Source organism: Neltuma alba, unplaced genomic scaffold (genome assembly GCF_004799145.2).
Source record: "Neltuma alba isolate B1F8T4 unplaced genomic scaffold, ASM479914v2 tig00011852_pilon, whole genome shotgun sequence".
In the NCBI taxonomy this organism is placed as follows: Eukaryota; Viridiplantae; Streptophyta; class Magnoliopsida; order Fabales; family Fabaceae; genus Neltuma; species Neltuma alba.
In genome coordinates, this window is record NW_021636457.1 from 70,460 (window position 1) to 87,963 (window position 17,504).

Genomic DNA, 17,504 nt, shown 5'->3' on the forward strand with positions numbered 1-17,504 from the left:
TTATAAGGTAAATGATTCAATTTGCATCAACTTTTCATGACACTCACCACATCCTTCCCACTTCATCTAATATTTCTGTCAATATGAGTTTGATGGTATAGTAACACTCCTGAACAGCATATTTCATATAGTCATCCCTTGAAATCCTATCCCAAAGCTCATCTTGAGTATCTCTACTTTCAACAGCAATATCCTTGGCAAGAAATATCTACAAATCATGTAAAGGAGATTTATTAATTAAATAACAATAACAAAGAAAAAATTTAAAACGAAGATCATGTTTACAAGCAAGAGGACAGATGCATGCATTCATCCGGAATTAATCTCCTAGTTATTTTAATTGAAAGACCTAAATTACCTTGCTAGCAAGTAGAAAAAGAGGCCACTGAACTAAAGGAAGATCCCCAGAATTTTTAGGCATTAACAGCCACTCCATTTCTCTGCAAAGAATCAACAAACACATATAGGCATCAATCAAACTAACAGAAAACATACAAATATGAAGCATACAGTGTCCCCCAGGGGGGGAAAAACTAAGGTAGGCAAAGATTGTAGAAAGCATGTGACAGCACTCACAAGTTAGTGATATAATCCTCCTCCCTCAGATTTCGTATTATTTCATTCCAAAAGGGGGAGAAGCGTGCAGCATCAACCTTGTTATTTACCACACCCTTCAGATGCAGAGGCAATCAAGTAAATGCAGAGTTCTCAAGCTTGGATAAGTCAAATAACACTCCTTTACAATAATATTCTTGTCTATATGAGTAGAGTTTCTCACTTTCTACAATGAAGTTGGCCAAATATTGTTTGCACCCAACACACAATCATATTGAAATGAATATAGTTAATATTCTTTTGTCAATGAAAAGTAACTTACCTCACCAGATGCACGCCGAGAACTCCTGAAAGAAGTTTAGAAAGAGTTATGTTAATAAATACAAGCCAACAATCATGGATCAAGAGGGAACAAAATAAAACAATAAGGGCATAAACATTGGACAGTTATGCTCCTTCCAAACCAAACATTCACAATGAAGTATAATTATAAATAAAAACCAAACAAGACAACAAAGTTGTTAATTTTATACATTTGAAGAAAGCAATTGCAAGTGCAACCTGTTAGGAAGAGGAACGTGAAGAGTGTCCACAAAAGCTCCAGGAAACTGCTCAAAAAGTTTGTGTAGGGATTCCAATGATCTAATCTGGTGTGATCAAAAACAGGCATGAACCAAAAAGTTACCACCAAATTGCATATGCAATTGTTTGAAAGAGTAAGCCTAGTTGAAGGAAATAGATGTAACTATAACGAGAGCACACTGTCAAGCCATAGGAGTTGCAGTCAGTTTAACAATTGCCAAAAATATTATATACCTCTCCCAAGCGATCTCTTGCCCCAAGCAAGAATCCCCAGACAGCTGAAGCTAGTACGTAGAACACATAAACATCTAGAAGGTACATCTGAACCCACCAAGACAGATGAATAAGTAACAACAGCAGAAAACCAAGAAAGGATAAAAAAATATGGATCAGCAAAACAATAAAAGGAAGCATGGAAGCCTTGATCATCAGGAAACAGCTTTTATATTTATTAATAACTAATAACTAATTATTGAAAAACCTGAGCATTCTTTCCCATGACAATTTTCAACAGAAGAATAGCAAGCTCACCAAGAATATACCACATTGATTCAAATTTAAACTTCGTTGTATGCCAAAAGAAAACTTCATTGCATCAGGAGAATTCACAATTCCAGCATTATCAAATAAGAAAAACCAAAAGGAATACACACCACGACACAAGTTTCCTATACTTGTGACTCAACTGGTCTATATCACCCATCTCACTAACCTCTTGATTGAAGTAATCCAATAAACATTAGAGTGTAGCAGAAAGTGAAAGGACAAAGAAATGCAGTAAAACTGTATCCATAGCATGTTAAAAATTAAGGCCTTAAACTTACAGAAAATACTGGAGCCCATAAGCTAAGAACCGTCAAAGCATTATGGTTATCTGCAAGAATTAATGCACATTAAATTACCAAAATAATAATCAAGACAAAGCCACAATGTCATAACTAACTCGTGTTTCTCTACTTGTCCTTTGAAGACTTCACTGGCTTATAGCAAATTGTTCGAAATCATAGGATTTTCTGTTATGATTTTATTCTGTTGTCACGTAGTTAACTTCATCCTGTCTACTTATCATATATTACAGATTTGGTGATTTTAATTTCAAAACTTTTGTCGTCTTAATTTTGGGATTGAATAACTAGTTTTATAGCTATCTCCCCTCCATTTATTGGTGAGTCTCGCTTCAATCAAATAATAATTCAGAGTTCACTACTCTGAAAGCTTTCACAAATGGATGAGTAACAAATAACTCTTTAGCATATTCAAAAGTTCTGATAGGCGAGCCTAGAAAAACTACACATAATCCTGCCACCTTGTAATCAATTAGCCCACTACTTACTTTTAGAAACAAGATCATGCCAAGAGTACTCAAGATTATCCATGCCCACTATCACCCTTGTTGGCTTAACTAGTGGCCTGATCTGAAAAAAATTAAATAATAAAATAAAAAACTCAAAAAAAAAATATAAATATATAACAAGGAAAAACACAATCATGTATTCATTTGCCTGTAAGCAAACAAAAATGCAGATACATGTGCGAAGAAATATACACCCAGATTTACCCCTATATGCATGCATGTGCAGAAATCACCTGTAAAAAGTAAGCAAATGAGAATTTCGCACCCAAGACAACAAGCCAAAATAGCATATACCTGCAAAAAAGGGGTAAATCGACTTGTTAACAGCTATTAATGTTAGATATTGTAGATATTATACTAGCTGAAAGTTGATTACGTAGTTATTAGCTGACCCTAGGAAATAGGCACAGAATCAAGGATTTAATCCATTTAGCACAGCAATTTGTCAGCTAGCATCGTTTTCCTCTCTTATATAAATATCCCATGTATACATTCTTTGTTCTTTTATTGTCAATCGATATTTAGAGAAATCTAGTAGGTTAGGAAGAGTCACCCGTCTAAGAGAAATTAAGAATTCAAGAAAGTTTTTTCTCGTTATGAAGAGGGTCAATTGAAATCCACACAAGGCAATAAGGGTCTCTGTCTAGTAATAGAATTAGCATATACAAAACTTACAGGTACTATAGTACATACGGTCACTTTTCTTTTTACACATGGCCTCAAGTATTTCAACAACATATTCTGTACAGCTCCTTCTATTTCCCCCTACTTTTTGCTCTCTATTGTCACACAAAACTAAATACAGATAACTGGGGGAAGGAAGACAAAAGAACAAAGATCAAAGTGCATACTTTATGAAATCAAAACTCCTTTCATACATTCCCCGTCCAACATAGTATCGCTCCTTCAGCAATCAAAAGACATGGCAAGAAACAATAAATCAATCAGTAAACATTACTCCCCAAAATATTAGACAAGTAATATATTTATTAAGAATGAGTACAAATGAAGGCATTAAGAACCTGACGCATCCACTTTACAAATCGAATTAAAGGCCAGCGATCACATTGATTAGTCAGACGATGACAAGCAGGTATTCGCATGAGGAAACTAATGAAAATTTGTACACCTGCATAGATCCCTATGACAATCACGTATAATCTAAAAACAATTGAATTTCCATTTCCTTGGCTCTCTTCAAGGAGAGCTTTCCTGCAGGCAAATACAGTCCGTCAGAGAAAGATAATCTGCAAACATGAAAACAATACTAAAAAAGAAAGGAAGAAAGAAACAGCTAGAAGAAATTAGTCTAATGAAAAGTTCCACATGTCAAGGCAGACGTACACATAAAGGAAGGTTATAAAGACTGATGCAACGCCAAACCATGTAAATCTAAGAAAAATTCGGGAAATGGCTAAGTGCCTTGTTGTTGTATATGCTCCATACATCATGAAAATGTCCAGAACACCTGCATGAAGAAACTGCCACTTCAGAAAATAGAAGCTACTAGCCAAGGACCATTTTAACCAAAAAGCTTAACTAATTAAGCAAAGCCCATGATTAGTTTAGTTATAATCTCTAATATGACCCTTCACACCAAAACCTATTGGACTTAAATATAGAAAAACCAAAAGCATACCACATTTTGTGTTGAAACTTAGCTATGATAGAAGGGTAAGGAGAACCAGGGATCAGACTCCTAATGACACATCACAAAAGCTCTCATACTAAGTCAAGCATTGTTTCAGGTCAAAAAAGCAAATCAAAGCCCATAAATAATGTTATCATAAGTTTTAATACAACTGGAAGCGGCATCACAAGCAATATATGATAGTGGCCACAACAATTCTTCCTCCTATAAAGATAAGAGATGATGTTGACATCTTGTCATTAACATCAACATACTAGAAGGCTAACATGGGGCAAAACATTAAAGCAACTCCCTTTGGCGAGAAAAAAGCCCAAGTGTTCATTTTAGTTTAAAAACTTCTATTTCACCATTGCAATTATATTCATATATGAATATGTTAAGAGGTTGCAATTATGTTGTGATCAATTCTGGGATTTAGTGTAATTATTGCTTTTATTATTTGACCCTTGAATTAGGGATAAAATCAAGGAATTATAAATCCCTCAAGTTTTGTGACTAGTCTCCAGCACATTAAGGACCCGTTTGGTTCAAACGCATTGCAGCCTTGCAATGGTAATCTTTATCCCATTACCATACATGGCTTGTTTGGTTGAGCTGATATATGGTAAAACAGATTGCAATAGTAATATCTATTGCACATTTTTTGGTATTATCCATTCATATGGGGGGACCTATGAATGATCATTGCAGAACTGCAATTCCTTATAAAATGTCCATTTTATCCCTATTAACTAACATGAAAGGACAATAGTTGCCCTCAACATTTCTCCGTTGATTGTCCCTCCAACTAACACCTTGTCCTTGATCTCTAGGCTCCCTCCCTCTGTTACCTTGACCGCTCTCTCTTCCCCTTTATCATCTCCCTTCCTCCATTATCCTCCTTCTCCCTCACAAAGTAAAAGTAGGTTAATTCGTCTATACCTATATATATTTCACATCATAACAATACCCAATTGCGTCGACTCACCAATTTTTGCATTTTCCCAACTACTGCTTCTCCTTAAAATTATTTTGATCATCCCACTATTAACTGCAAAAATATCTGACGAGCCCTCCCAATGTCAATTTTATCCATAATATTTCATTTTTCATTTGATCTACGTACTCTATTAGGGTGAGGCATTTGGGGGGTTGTGAGCTGCGAGTATAGGCTTGGTCTAAAAATTTGAAACTGAATAAAAAAGGGAATAAAAATGGAGCAGTAAGACTAAACACGTGAGTTGTAGGAGGAGGCGCATGAGCAGAGGAAAAGCAGAGGAAGAAGACGATTGTGGTTGTGATTGAAGGGCTTTTAGGACTTCTCATTAATATTTTTATTTGGTTAAATGAAAAAAGTAATATTTTGCCCAGTTTCCTTATTAACATACCAAATGTGTTGATGGTAATAAATATTGCATTACATCCCATTGCACTGCACTGTATTACTATCTCCAAACACTTGGTAATTGAACCAAACGGGTCCTAGGTGTCATTCCTAGCATAGCTACAGCCCTTATATTCAATGTATTTGAATCATCAGAAACTACTTCATCATTCCTTTTATTCAGAGGCTATTGCAAACCTACAATGACTGTAGCTTTTTCGAACAAGCCCCCCCACCACCATGCGTCACCCTTCTCATTCTTACCTTTCCAATTATGTGTAATTATGTGTTCTTCATTCATCAAGGATAAAGGAACTCATGAAAAAATAAACTAGCATAAGTTTAAAATAGAAACACATACTCTCAAGAAACTTCATCACAACAAATGTTGGCCCAAGACTAAGAACTGCACGCAGAGTCTTGGCGTTAAGAAGTCCATCATTAAAAGCAACAAGAGTCAGACCCTGAAAATAAGATAAAAATTACACCACACCCAGAAAAGTATGCATAAGCCATCAAGTTAGAACAGATTTGGAATATATAGATTACTGCCGGCATGAATAACAAAAACAATGTCATAAATTAAAAATTGCCAAGGAGGAGCAACCATTGGCCAAGTTAGTAGCCAGGGCAGAGGGCAAGTAAATGAAATCACAAACCTGAAACATCATAAAAAGGAATATCCACAATCGATGGAAACTGTGGTAGAGATGAAGAAAAGTTCGATGCTCCACAAAAGATGTCTTTCCCCGTCGCTGACGTCTGCCAGAATTAACCAGGTTCTGCATAAGAGGCAAAAAGTATAACATAACCAAGATATACACCAAAAGAAAATGAAGTTATGATGCTCGTTTTTTTTAGGACGAACTTCAGCAGCTACAAAGGTTCAATTTCTATAGGTGCTGTCAAAGAATTTCTCTCCATGATGTAATGCTTACTTCTATTTTTCTCCTTTTCCACATAAATTGTAGGATTTAGAGCCTCAAGGGACCAAGTTTCTAAGCCAAATATCATAGAGAATCTTTCTGTCAAATCCCACTGCCTAGAGTCTTCAAACCAACCATTTTATCACTCTAGAATTGCCTACCTTTACCTTTGCAATACATGACAATAAACAACAAAATACATCATTAAGCGATTAAAAGATTGTATAACTCATCCATGAAATTAAAACCTTTGATCCAAGAGGAGGCTTTTGAAAAAAAGAAGAGCCTAGGCGCCATGGCCAACCGAGCTTGAAACAGTGGAGGGACCTAGACAAGAACCAATCAGACATCAAAAAAAAGAAATTACTGATCGTCTTAGCATTAGCCAACAAACAGTACTTACCAGAAATGTTCATTAAAATCATCATAATTTCTCCATGCAGAATGAGGCGCCTTCCCATTACCATTGCTTTCAGCTTCCTGAAAGTCCACACAGCTGAGAGTTCAAATTCCAATTTTAGTTAACAAAGACAGAAACTAGCTTAATTCGAGTCGGAACCCATCTCACAATAATAGCTAAACGCAATATATCATTGGGAAGAAAGGCAAGAAAGAACATCATAAATAGAAAAAGCAATCACCCCAAAAAGGAAATATCAAAAGAAAATAGTCAGCCAATATGCCCCAACTAAGCATACAACAAAATTGTCCAATCTATTTGCATATCACCAATCCTCCGAACACTTGATATGAACATTTCATTGATTAAAATGGCAGCGTAGAAATGGAAATGAAGACAGGAATGATTAAAAAGTACACATGCAACTCTGAATCGGAGTTACCATTCCCCTGATAATGCTAATTTCATCCTGAAAGATTATCCCCTCAAAATGTCAAATCATGGACAAAAACCCCATTCTATTCGTTTGAGAAAAAAGGTTTTAAATTTTAACCTACCCTGTTAAACTATATATCATTTCACTAGAAAGTTCTCGATCATCTTGAAAGGGGCTAAAGAAGTAGAGAATGGCTGTCTCAAATCAGGTGGCATCAGCTGCAGAATTAAATACTTGAGTAAAACAGCTTTCCATCTCAAAACCTAGCTTTTATAATGAAAAGTTCCACATAACCCACCCCACTTGGGTGGCTATCATTTGTAAGTTAGTGGTCAGCATATCTAGAGCACTACCTACAAAAAGTTCTGACTAACAAAAGAATAAGTGTCACCGAGTGTGTCTGTCGAAATGTCAGTCTGGTTGGCCAATTGAAGGGAATCTAAGTTATAGGGAATGCCCAAGTCATACGTTGACTGATATGTGCTGCTCAATAGAATATACAATGGTGCTCTCCACAACAGCTATTCAGTTTCAGGAGGCCTTTCAGTTTTGTTCTTTAAAATATAACAAGAATCAAACCTAAGCCTCTCTTGCTTTAGCTCTTCACTCTTCAGCACAGTCCACAGTCAAAATTTTGGTCAAGTTGGCATAAATTCTGAGCACTTCTTATGTCTCCAATTAGTTTTACTTGTTTGTAAAGTTAGTAGAACAATTATAAAACATGCAGAAACTTACTGCAGCAACAATGCCATAGAGAGGCAAGATAACTTGATCAAGAAAAGAAACGCCATCCTGAGTAATGCAACTATTAGCTGGCTGTGCAATTTGCTGCCTCACAATTTCATCCATTTCCCTAGCCATCTGCAACCCAAATTCATGAGTAAAAATCCAATACTATAGATAAGAGTTGACAAGAGATAGAACAATTAGTAGGCAAAACAAAAGGAATGCATGACATGTAGAACTAAAGCCAAAATATACCCATGAAGAATAGAAGCAGAAGATATAGCAATCTGCCAAGCTAGAATGAAATAGGCTAAAAGTAGCAGACTCACACCAAGCCAATGCATTCAATACTATTCAAATTCCTATTCCTAAAAGATCATTTCAAAGTTTGTTTAACACTCAACATCCTGCAAAGGCGCTGAAGGTTGGGAGCAATATTGCAATTACAGAGAAGGATAATTCAACGTATATATGGAATAAAAACTTGTGCATATTCAATGCTTTTCTTCACAGTAAAAAATCCACGAAAGCTTACAAAAATGATAATAGGATGAAAATGGCCTTTAATAACCTCAACAAATTAATTAACATGAACTTTTCAGAGTCAACCAAAAGAAAGATGACTTAGATTGTCTGCTCAGTTATCTTACATGGTGAAATATGTAGCACAAGCATTCTGGCAGAAACCTGATATTGGCAGCTTCACCCCATATTAGGTAATATAAAGAGACGTATAGCAATTTCTTCTCTCTGCTAACAGCATCCAAACTGCTCAAAGCCATTCCAGATCCTCAACTCTCAGTCATCATAAACCATAAATTACATTCAGCGCTCAGTCACAGATAGCTGATAATATTTATACCTGCTCCAAACAGGCTGAATAGCTAAATAGCTACACCAGTTAATGTAATTCTCAAGGGACTTCACAAATACGTTCTGCACCGCAGCCTCATCCAGTTTCTAGAAGCAAGAGACGTAAATCATAAGAAGAAATAAGAAGGGGGCAAAAAAAGATCATCAGACATTGAATGACAAAAACCAATGGCGGAGGAGGCCATAACCTTTAGCCTACTCTTGATTCCTCTGGTGCATATTAATTTAAGGTTTTTAAAATAAGGGATTAGAAACTTTAGATATCCAAAGGTTCTCTCCAGCATCTCGTAGCTAGATTTTTTTTTCTTCTTGCCAGAACAAGTTGTATATTAAGTGTTAAAAATATTAATAAAATAATCAAGGGCTTTTGTTGAACAGCTGAAGCTATTGGGCCATCATGTCATCAGAATGTTCATAACAAAGAAATTGAGAGTTTAGTACTCAAAAGGCACGAGACATGGCTGCAGTTTGTCCAGTCTTTGAGCTCTAGCTTCAAGTAACAAAGAAAAAAGCCAAGGAGAGGAAAAGAAAACACAAAACTAAGGACAAAATGTCCTCCCAAAAAAAATCCAAAAAAGATGTAGTTCAGTAGCTCAAAGAAAGGCACTATAAGCAAAAAATACTAGGGAAGAAATATAGACCCAAAGCACAGATATAGAGACTCCATAAACCCAACCAGACCTTTGATTGGTTTTGTTGACACTAAGACAATTGCGGGTCAATAGACACTATAAAGTATACAACAGAGAAAACACAGGAGGGAAAAACAATGACAACAAGAGCCACATCCTCAAGAACAAAACGGATGAACGTCTTGTACAGCTAGCTTAAATAAGGAGGAATGCATAAAGAAAGGATGTAAAATCCTCCTCAAACTGCCAGAAGTAGAAGGCAGAAAGTAACACAATGACACCCCTCACACATAACCATTTGCTTAGCACGATCACAAACTCAAAAGGACACTACTGATCCATGGAAGCAAATTCAACAGGCTTATGCACCGTAATTTTGAAACTACTTTATGATTGCACAATTCCACTTTATCAGATATTTAAATGAAATAATTGCTTCCCTGAGCAGTAGAACAGGAGTACCTCCCCCTAGCCCTACATAACCTAAAGGTCATGAAAGCCTACTTTACACATTTCATCTCTGGGAAATGATGTAGCATCCTTTGTTATATTACTTGATAAAACTACTTTAATTATAATTCATGACACATTTGAAAAACATTTAAGAGCAAGACAAAGACAACTTATTGACCATTCAGCGAAAAAAAAAAAAACCCAAAAGGTTTTGAGACTTACAGGTTCTGTTTCAGCTGGAATTCCAAGCCGAGACTGCTCATTAGCAAGCAGGTGAACTAAGTGTTCTCGCTGATTAGAGACATTATCTTTCTGGAAAAAACAAATGTCCGTCATCAAATGCAAGAGAGAGAATGATTTTGTATTGATACTACCAATGCATCTAATAGCTCCTTATCAGAACACGATCAAATGAATCAGATTATGACTTTGTTCCATCTATATTAAACAATTAATTATAAGAATAAAGACCAGAGAAGAGACAATGACAATTGTGAAAAACTCCACTCAAATCTTCACCGCCTAATTCAACTGATGTCTTCAAAAATTTCTCAACTCAAAATCATCATACATGAGAATTTAAAGTATTGGTAATTGGTACTTAAAAAAAAAAGGGCAGAGAATTGTAATAGGAAAATAAAAATGGAAAGAATTTGCTGTTTACACAGACAAATTCAAGCGTTGAAAGAAATTAGACCTATACAACTTACAGGAAAAAAAAAAAATCCTAACATAGAAACATCATGGAGAGAGGAAAAAAACAACAAACTACTAAAAAGTAAAATTGAACATGCAACCATATATCTAATCTCCCTCCTTATCTTAAAAGAAACCACCATAAACTTTGAAGAGCTGAACTCCAAGCTGAATACATATATACAAAACATCTGAACAGACAAATGGGAGATCTTAATAAATGCAGTCATGCCCCTTCATCTGATCGCACCAGAATACCAGAAAAAAATTGCAAATATCAAGAAATTTGGCCCCCTTATTGCCACCAAACCCTAAATGATTGAAGGTTTTAAAAATGAGATCCATCCCAGTAAAAATGTGCATGACAACTCGCCCATGCTGACCTGAAATCCAAAGATACACTGCAAAAAATCAAGCATATCAGCATCTCTAGCAGCAGGAATTGGATGACCCCGAGGTAACTCCGGCAAACCCCTATAGTACTTCAAAGCTGAAACTGCTGCTTGAACCTAGCAATATGTTTCCTCAGGTAAAAATCCAGACAATAATATTCCAAATATCAAGTCCTAAGTATTAGTGAAAATAATGAGAGTTAGATTAATTAGTTAGTTCAATGATGGCTATAGCATTGGTATAGAAATTTGGTCATGTCAATCACACTAGACATGTCTATATATATCAGAGTACACAGACCAATAATACAAGCTTATCTTCCTGGTCACTCTCTCTCTCTATATATCTCATTGTTTTATTCCTGGTCTCTAACTTCTATATTAAGCAAAATAACTCCCTAACCTCAAGCAAAGACATAATAGTATTTGTTAAGGAAGGAGCATCCAAGGGAATAATGTTGTAAGCAATTAGGTCTTCTGTCATTGCAGAATCTGATTCCATCAGAGATTTCAGCTGCAACAAAAAGAAAAATCTGTTAAGAGATGATCATTAATAACATTAATGAAAACTCAAGCTCCACCAAATAACAAACAACAGTAGCTTAGGAAAAGCAATTTTCTACAGAAAATGCTTCCAGCAGAAATGCCTTCTCTTATCAACCCTGAAAACATGTTAAGCTTACTCCCTATGAAGTATGGAGTATGGACACTAGTATGAACACATGAAAGGCAACATGATAAACTTCAGAATTCAGATCATAGAAAACATCACACAAACACATTACACTCAAGTTGAAAAACTGAATCATGAACAAATCCATTCTCCACGGAGGAGACCAGTCTAATTTTAAAACACTATGAAAAACCGAGAAAGAGAGAGAAAGAAAGAAAGAAGGATTAAAAGAAGCAAAACACTCATGATTCATAATTCATATAAAAGAAGATGATAAGCAAAGTCTCCAAAAGCATCACCACTTCTTTTCTAAAGGTAGCATCACTGTAACACTCCATAAAATGACGTCTTTTACAACCCCCCCCCCAAAAAAAATAAACATATATATTCATTACACATGTAAAAGGATTGCATCTTCATATGATACATGTCAAACAGAACAGAAGCAAACCTCTTCAGGAATTTCGGTGGACAGCTGTTCAATGACCATGCCCAAAACCCTTAAACTAGCAAATATTCTTTTCCGTTTCAATGTCTTCCGCTCCAACCTATATTCAACAGCAAAGAATTTAAATTTCAAAAGGAATACACACAACACATATTCAGAAGATGAAAACCAGGCCATGAAAGAAACTTAAGTGAAAAAAGGAGTTGGCAGATAATTGCATGGAAGCCACTTCAATCTTGGTGATAATTGAAAAACTGGTAAAATCCTTTGCTGTCAACAAAGTTAAATACGAGTACTATAACTCAAGCTACAACTCCTTTCCTTCATGGTTCATCATTATATTTCCTCAATCAAAATGATATTTTGTTCATCATGCAATTTTTCAATTTACTCGGCATTATTATTTCTGGCTATGCTCTCTATCCATTGCTCAGCTATCTAACCTATAGCATAAATGCTTGAAAACTCAATTATCAAAATTACTAATTATTTGGCCTAAAAAATTTACCAATTCAACAGCATCGCTTTTTTAAGTAAAAAAGGAGAATGTATTGGAGAGAAAAAGAGCAATATGAAGAAATATAGTTAGAGGAAAAGAGGTCCTCTCCATACAAAATTGTGAAAATAAATCACATCCACAGCAGATTGCACTATAGAACTTCTTACTTTGGGGAGTGCTGGTGTCTAAAGGGGAGGGGGAAGAAAGAGAAAGCACAAGATCATCTAAATGGGCAACTTTTGCTAATACACAAACATACTCGCTAAGCTTTGCACTAAAAGCACCAGATTCCCGCAACTTCATCTCCTCCTCCCGTAACCTGTCTACATTATGCTTCTCCCTATAGCGCTTGTAGAACTCTTGTAATTTTGCAATGTCCTGACTTCTATCTATGGTTCCAACTTCTCTCTTAGCCAACTTTTGCTGAAATACGTTAATAAATGAGCAGGATAATATAAATTATAGCTGCTAGAAACATTGGAGTATAACTTTGATAACGTGAGACAAAACTTGCATTAAGAAAATCAATGAATATAAAATAAAAATAATGACAAATGAAATGGTTATACAGAACAGCAGGCTTCCCTTGGATTTGTTGCTGCCTCTTGCCATGAACGTCACAAGTGACTTTTACAAGTTAAATAAATAGAATAATTTGGCACTTGCTGAAGCAAACTCTCTATTTATACAACAACAACAAGAAGAAGTCTTATTCCACTAAGTGAAGTCAACTACATGAATCACATTATGCCATTAGGTTCTACCCACAACCAACTACAAACACATTCACCAAAACTCTTTATATTTTGGTAAATTGATAACAGCTCCAAAAACACAATAGACCTTTTTCCAAAATATATACCGCAAGGTAAAGAAAAAATTCAAATTTGAACAAGAGAACCTACAAGCAAAAGATACGGTTGATATTCATCAACCAACAATAATTATAGGCCTTCCCAAATCTTGAACATCTTCCCCTTTTTCCCCTTCCTTCCTCCCTCTCTCTTCCTCTCCCTCTTTCTGCTTCCTCATCTCCTTTTTTCTCAGGACAACAATGCACAAATTTCAAGTTAAATCTAAGACTAATGAAGTCAAACCATATATATCGTACCTTAATAACAGACATCAAACCAGTCTTAAATTGCAAAACACCTCGGCCTTCACTGTTAGGGTCCAAATTCTGAGATAATGAGTAAGCATGCTCACATACTGCATGTAAATAAGGTATATAAGATAGGGCACTGAGCAATAAATGAAATATTATGAAGTATTATTTACCAAAAAACTTTTAAAAAAAATATTATGAAGCACTGGCACGGATCCTATATATGAGATGGCAAGCAGCCACATTTCAGATTTAAATATATTTATTAATATAGACAAGGAAGGAAGTGCAAGACAGAGAGGTATGACATGATACAATTGCAACAAATTAATAAAAATAAAAAAGCTAAAGATCATGATAAAAATAAATCCAAAGCCCAAAGTTTACAATAGGCTTAGAAGCTATTATTCTACAAAAAAATACGAGTTTAATATCATTTCAATATCTGGAATTTTTAAACCGGCAATTCACAAAGAGAACTTCCTTTGCAGGATGTAGCCAATTTAAATTTAGTTTCCATGCTCAGATAACCAATCCTTGAGTATCACTAAAGCAAAATGTTACAAAATGCAAATAAAATACGTTGGAATGGAAAACAAGCAGTGAAAGCATACAGATTCTGGAGACATTAGGATCCTCCTCTTGAATTTCATCTGCAACTCTTAATATCTCATCAATATCCCTGTTTTTGGCAAGTGCCGATGGTACGTTTCCAGCAATTCCAACAGCCGGCCGTCCATATGTATCGTCACCAATCCTTGCCCTCCTCAGCGCAGCCCGGACTAATCTCTCCCATAGTACCTCAGCTCCAGACATTTTCTATAGACAGTAAATAACGAATTAAATCGCAATTAATAAAACAGAATGGAAAATCACAAACTAAACAATTAAGTTCGAACGGCGTGGTTTAACTCCAACCTCAGCATCTAGCATCAAAATTGGTAAAACCAACGGCGAGTTCAATCGAATGCATAGATTTTCGACCATGTTCAGCATGTTTAGCATTTAAAAAAAAAAAACTATAGAAATGCCACAGCCAAAGACGACTATCCTCAACTGCAGACCAGCAAAAGCACGTAGAAAAGCTATAACAACAACAACAACAACAAAAAAACACGGTACGTCGAAGATCGAATGATCCAGGCAGGAATGAACTTGCAAAGCTTAAGGAAAAAAATTAGCTTCTTGTTTCCATTCAAATTTTGTCGTGAACCAAACGAAGGTAACAGAAAAAGAAGGTTGATAAACGAAAATGACGAACCTCATAAGCCCTAGGACCAAGTTCGGAAGGAGCTGAATCAGTCTCGGACACCGGAGAAGCGGTCCTTTCTTTCGAAAAAGCAGACGGACGTGGATGTGAAAGTGAGAGGGCGAGAGCAGGGATTTTCGGGTTTTGCGGGTGAAAAGATGGCAGAAGCCAGAAAGTGTATGGCACCGGAGAAGAGAGCCGGATTTACCGGTTACAACCGGTCGTGCAAGGCCATTTACCGGCTGGGCTGGGGCTCACGCCTCACAGGTCTTTGACGCGGAGAAGTAAAAGCGAAGTGGCAGCAAATTCAGATCAAGTGAAGAAAATGAGAGGGAGGCACGTGAAGGCCCCGATTCGCGTCCGCGCCGGTCTTTCTTTCCTTTTTTTTTCCCCCCGCGAGCGTGTTCGCGCCGGTCTTAAGCTTTGATTTTTCTACTGCCACCAAGGAGTTCCTTTTTTGTAATAAACGAGCCCCTTTGTTTTTTGATATAAAAATTATTTAATTAATTTAAATAGATTGAAATAATTAATTGCCATATATATAACATATTTTTTTCAAAAATATTTTATATAATATTAAATAAATTATATATCAATTCATGAATTAAATAAATTAGTGTTTAAAAATAAATATAAGAGATGAAATACTAAACTCTTGTATTTAAAATCAAATTCAGCTCTTCTTCTTAGTAGTACATAACTAAGATTTTGACTGCAATACGTCTAAGGTGAAGTGAAATTCTCTTTTTTTTTGGGGTCTTCACGTTGAATCTTCTTTCCGTTCCAATCCCACCCTTTATAATGCGGTTCCTCATGGGGATGTTCACAGCCGGCCTGTCCCAGTCTCGATCTTATTGAAAGGGACGGGCCCGTTCCAAAAAATTTTGGAACGGGACAAAAATGGGACTGGGACGGGGTCATCCCATCCCGATATGTATATTTTTAAAAAAATATCTTATATATTTATATTATGAGTTATATATTATTAATATTATTAAAAAGTAAAAACAAATAAAATATGAAGCTGAAGCCCTAACTGTCTTTGCCTCTCTCTAGTCTCCAGTTTTCACTTTTCACTTTCGTTCCCTTCAGATTTCAGACAGCGATAGCTGATGGAAGCAGCGAACCATGTCTTACACTCTCACCAGTCGCCTCTCGGTCTCCGCTCTCGGCTATTCTCTCATTTACGAAGTGCGAAAGAGGCCGCTGGAGAACGGTACTTAGTGCTTACTAACTCACGCTGCCTTGACTCTCTCTTCCCGATCCCAAGCTCCAGAACCTTGTAGCCCATTCCCGGCCTGCCATCCCTACGTAACTTCTGGCAAATGCGCGACGTCTCCATGTAGCAACAATTCCTATTTCTTCTTATTTATTTCTCTATAATCTATGACTTTATAGTGCTTGCTTTTTATCTTTAATTAATATATTAAATACTTTTATATGCTTATTATGATGTTCATCTTAATAGCCAACATGATATTTTGCCTCTTTGTATGAATATGGACTATGGATTGGCCGATTGGGATCTGTTTGATATTCTTCACAATGAGACAGAGAAATAAAAATCTTTTGTGAAATGAGTAAAAACCCACCGAGTTAATTTGCCTCATTCGTTGGTTCTCCAAATTTTCCTAGTTGTTGAATTCTTTTATAATTTGTATGTATCATTCTCTAGTTGATGGTTTGTGAAGTAGTAATAACCAATAAATGTTGGATTGTGTGCTGGATGGATTTGGTTCTATTATTTTCTGGACGAGTGTTTGTGATGACGTAGTGTGGTCATTTGGTGATGGACTTATTGCCTCATTGGATGTTGGGACTGTTTGTTATGTTTCTTTATGGTTTGAGACCATTGTGTGGAGTATGGACTATGGAACTTTGGAGCTATTGATTTAGACCTTTTATATTTGCTAGTAATTTGAGACTATTAGTGGCTTGGTGCTTAGATTTTCAATGAGTTTTTGTGGGGTTAATTGTTAAAGCCTTTTATTTATGTGTTTTAATGACTATTTAGAATTTAGATAATTGATTGATAGTGACAAATGGTCTCCAACTAGCTTTTATTGTAAATATAACTTTGGTTATATTTTAAAAAATATATGACAATTGATGCTTGTTACTTGTTAGTTGTTCTTACTTCCTGTCTTGCCAAGATGACAAAATCCATCACATGATTAACTTTGTTTTCTTACTATCCCATTTATTGAATACTTGAATTATCATGATGTTGCTGAGTAATGGTTTATTTTTCAGTGTATCCTCACTATATATTGTACGAGCATTCAGTAAATGAGTAGATATAAAGCTGTCTATTATTGTTTAGATTGTAAAATTGTTGATATATGAAAAGTATATCTCCTATTAAAGGCCTAGATCATTTAAAATCTCCTATTAAAAGGCCCATAGTGTTTTTTAAAGGCCCACAGCGTTTTTTAGAAGGCCCATGGTGTTTTTTTCAACAAAAAAAAAAGTACCAGGACGTCCTGGTCCC

At 35.8% G+C, this 17,504-nt stretch overlaps 1 protein-coding gene across 1 annotated transcript in view; it reads right to left on the minus strand.

Annotated features, from left to right (window-relative positions):
- Positions 1-15,226, minus strand: part of LOC114718585 (callose synthase 9) — a 29,340-nt gene extending 14,114 nt beyond the window's left edge. Inside the window, exons 1-27 of the mRNA XM_028903949.1 lie at positions 15,026-15,226; positions 14,379-14,583; positions 13,771-13,868; positions 12,919-13,082; positions 12,164-12,260; positions 11,443-11,553; positions 11,031-11,156; positions 10,174-10,263; positions 8,856-8,953; positions 8,644-8,761; positions 8,003-8,128; positions 6,835-6,911; positions 6,680-6,758; positions 6,165-6,287; positions 5,867-5,969; positions 3,836-3,959; positions 3,514-3,703; positions 3,343-3,395; positions 2,725-2,785; positions 2,471-2,552; positions 1,962-2,011; positions 1,372-1,458; positions 1,117-1,202; positions 878-902; positions 577-671; positions 359-440; positions 48-208 (exon numbers count right to left, since the gene is read on the minus strand). Of these exons, the coding sequence (XP_028759782.1) occupies positions 48-208; positions 359-440; positions 577-671; positions 878-902; positions 1,117-1,202; positions 1,372-1,458; positions 1,962-2,011; positions 2,471-2,552; positions 2,725-2,785; positions 3,343-3,395; positions 3,514-3,703; positions 3,836-3,959; positions 5,867-5,969; positions 6,165-6,287; positions 6,680-6,758; positions 6,835-6,911; positions 8,003-8,128; positions 8,644-8,761; positions 8,856-8,953; positions 10,174-10,263; positions 11,031-11,156; positions 11,443-11,553; positions 12,164-12,260; positions 12,919-13,082; positions 13,771-13,868; positions 14,379-14,580 (2,708 nt within the window). The 5' untranslated portion in view covers positions 14,581-14,583; positions 15,026-15,226. The remainder of the gene's footprint in view (positions 1-47; positions 209-358; positions 441-576; positions 672-877; positions 903-1,116; positions 1,203-1,371; positions 1,459-1,961; positions 2,012-2,470; positions 2,553-2,724; positions 2,786-3,342; positions 3,396-3,513; positions 3,704-3,835; positions 3,960-5,866; positions 5,970-6,164; positions 6,288-6,679; positions 6,759-6,834; positions 6,912-8,002; positions 8,129-8,643; positions 8,762-8,855; positions 8,954-10,173; positions 10,264-11,030; positions 11,157-11,442; positions 11,554-12,163; positions 12,261-12,918; positions 13,083-13,770; positions 13,869-14,378; positions 14,584-15,025) is intronic.
- Between the last annotated feature and the right edge of the window lie 2,278 nt (positions 15,227-17,504).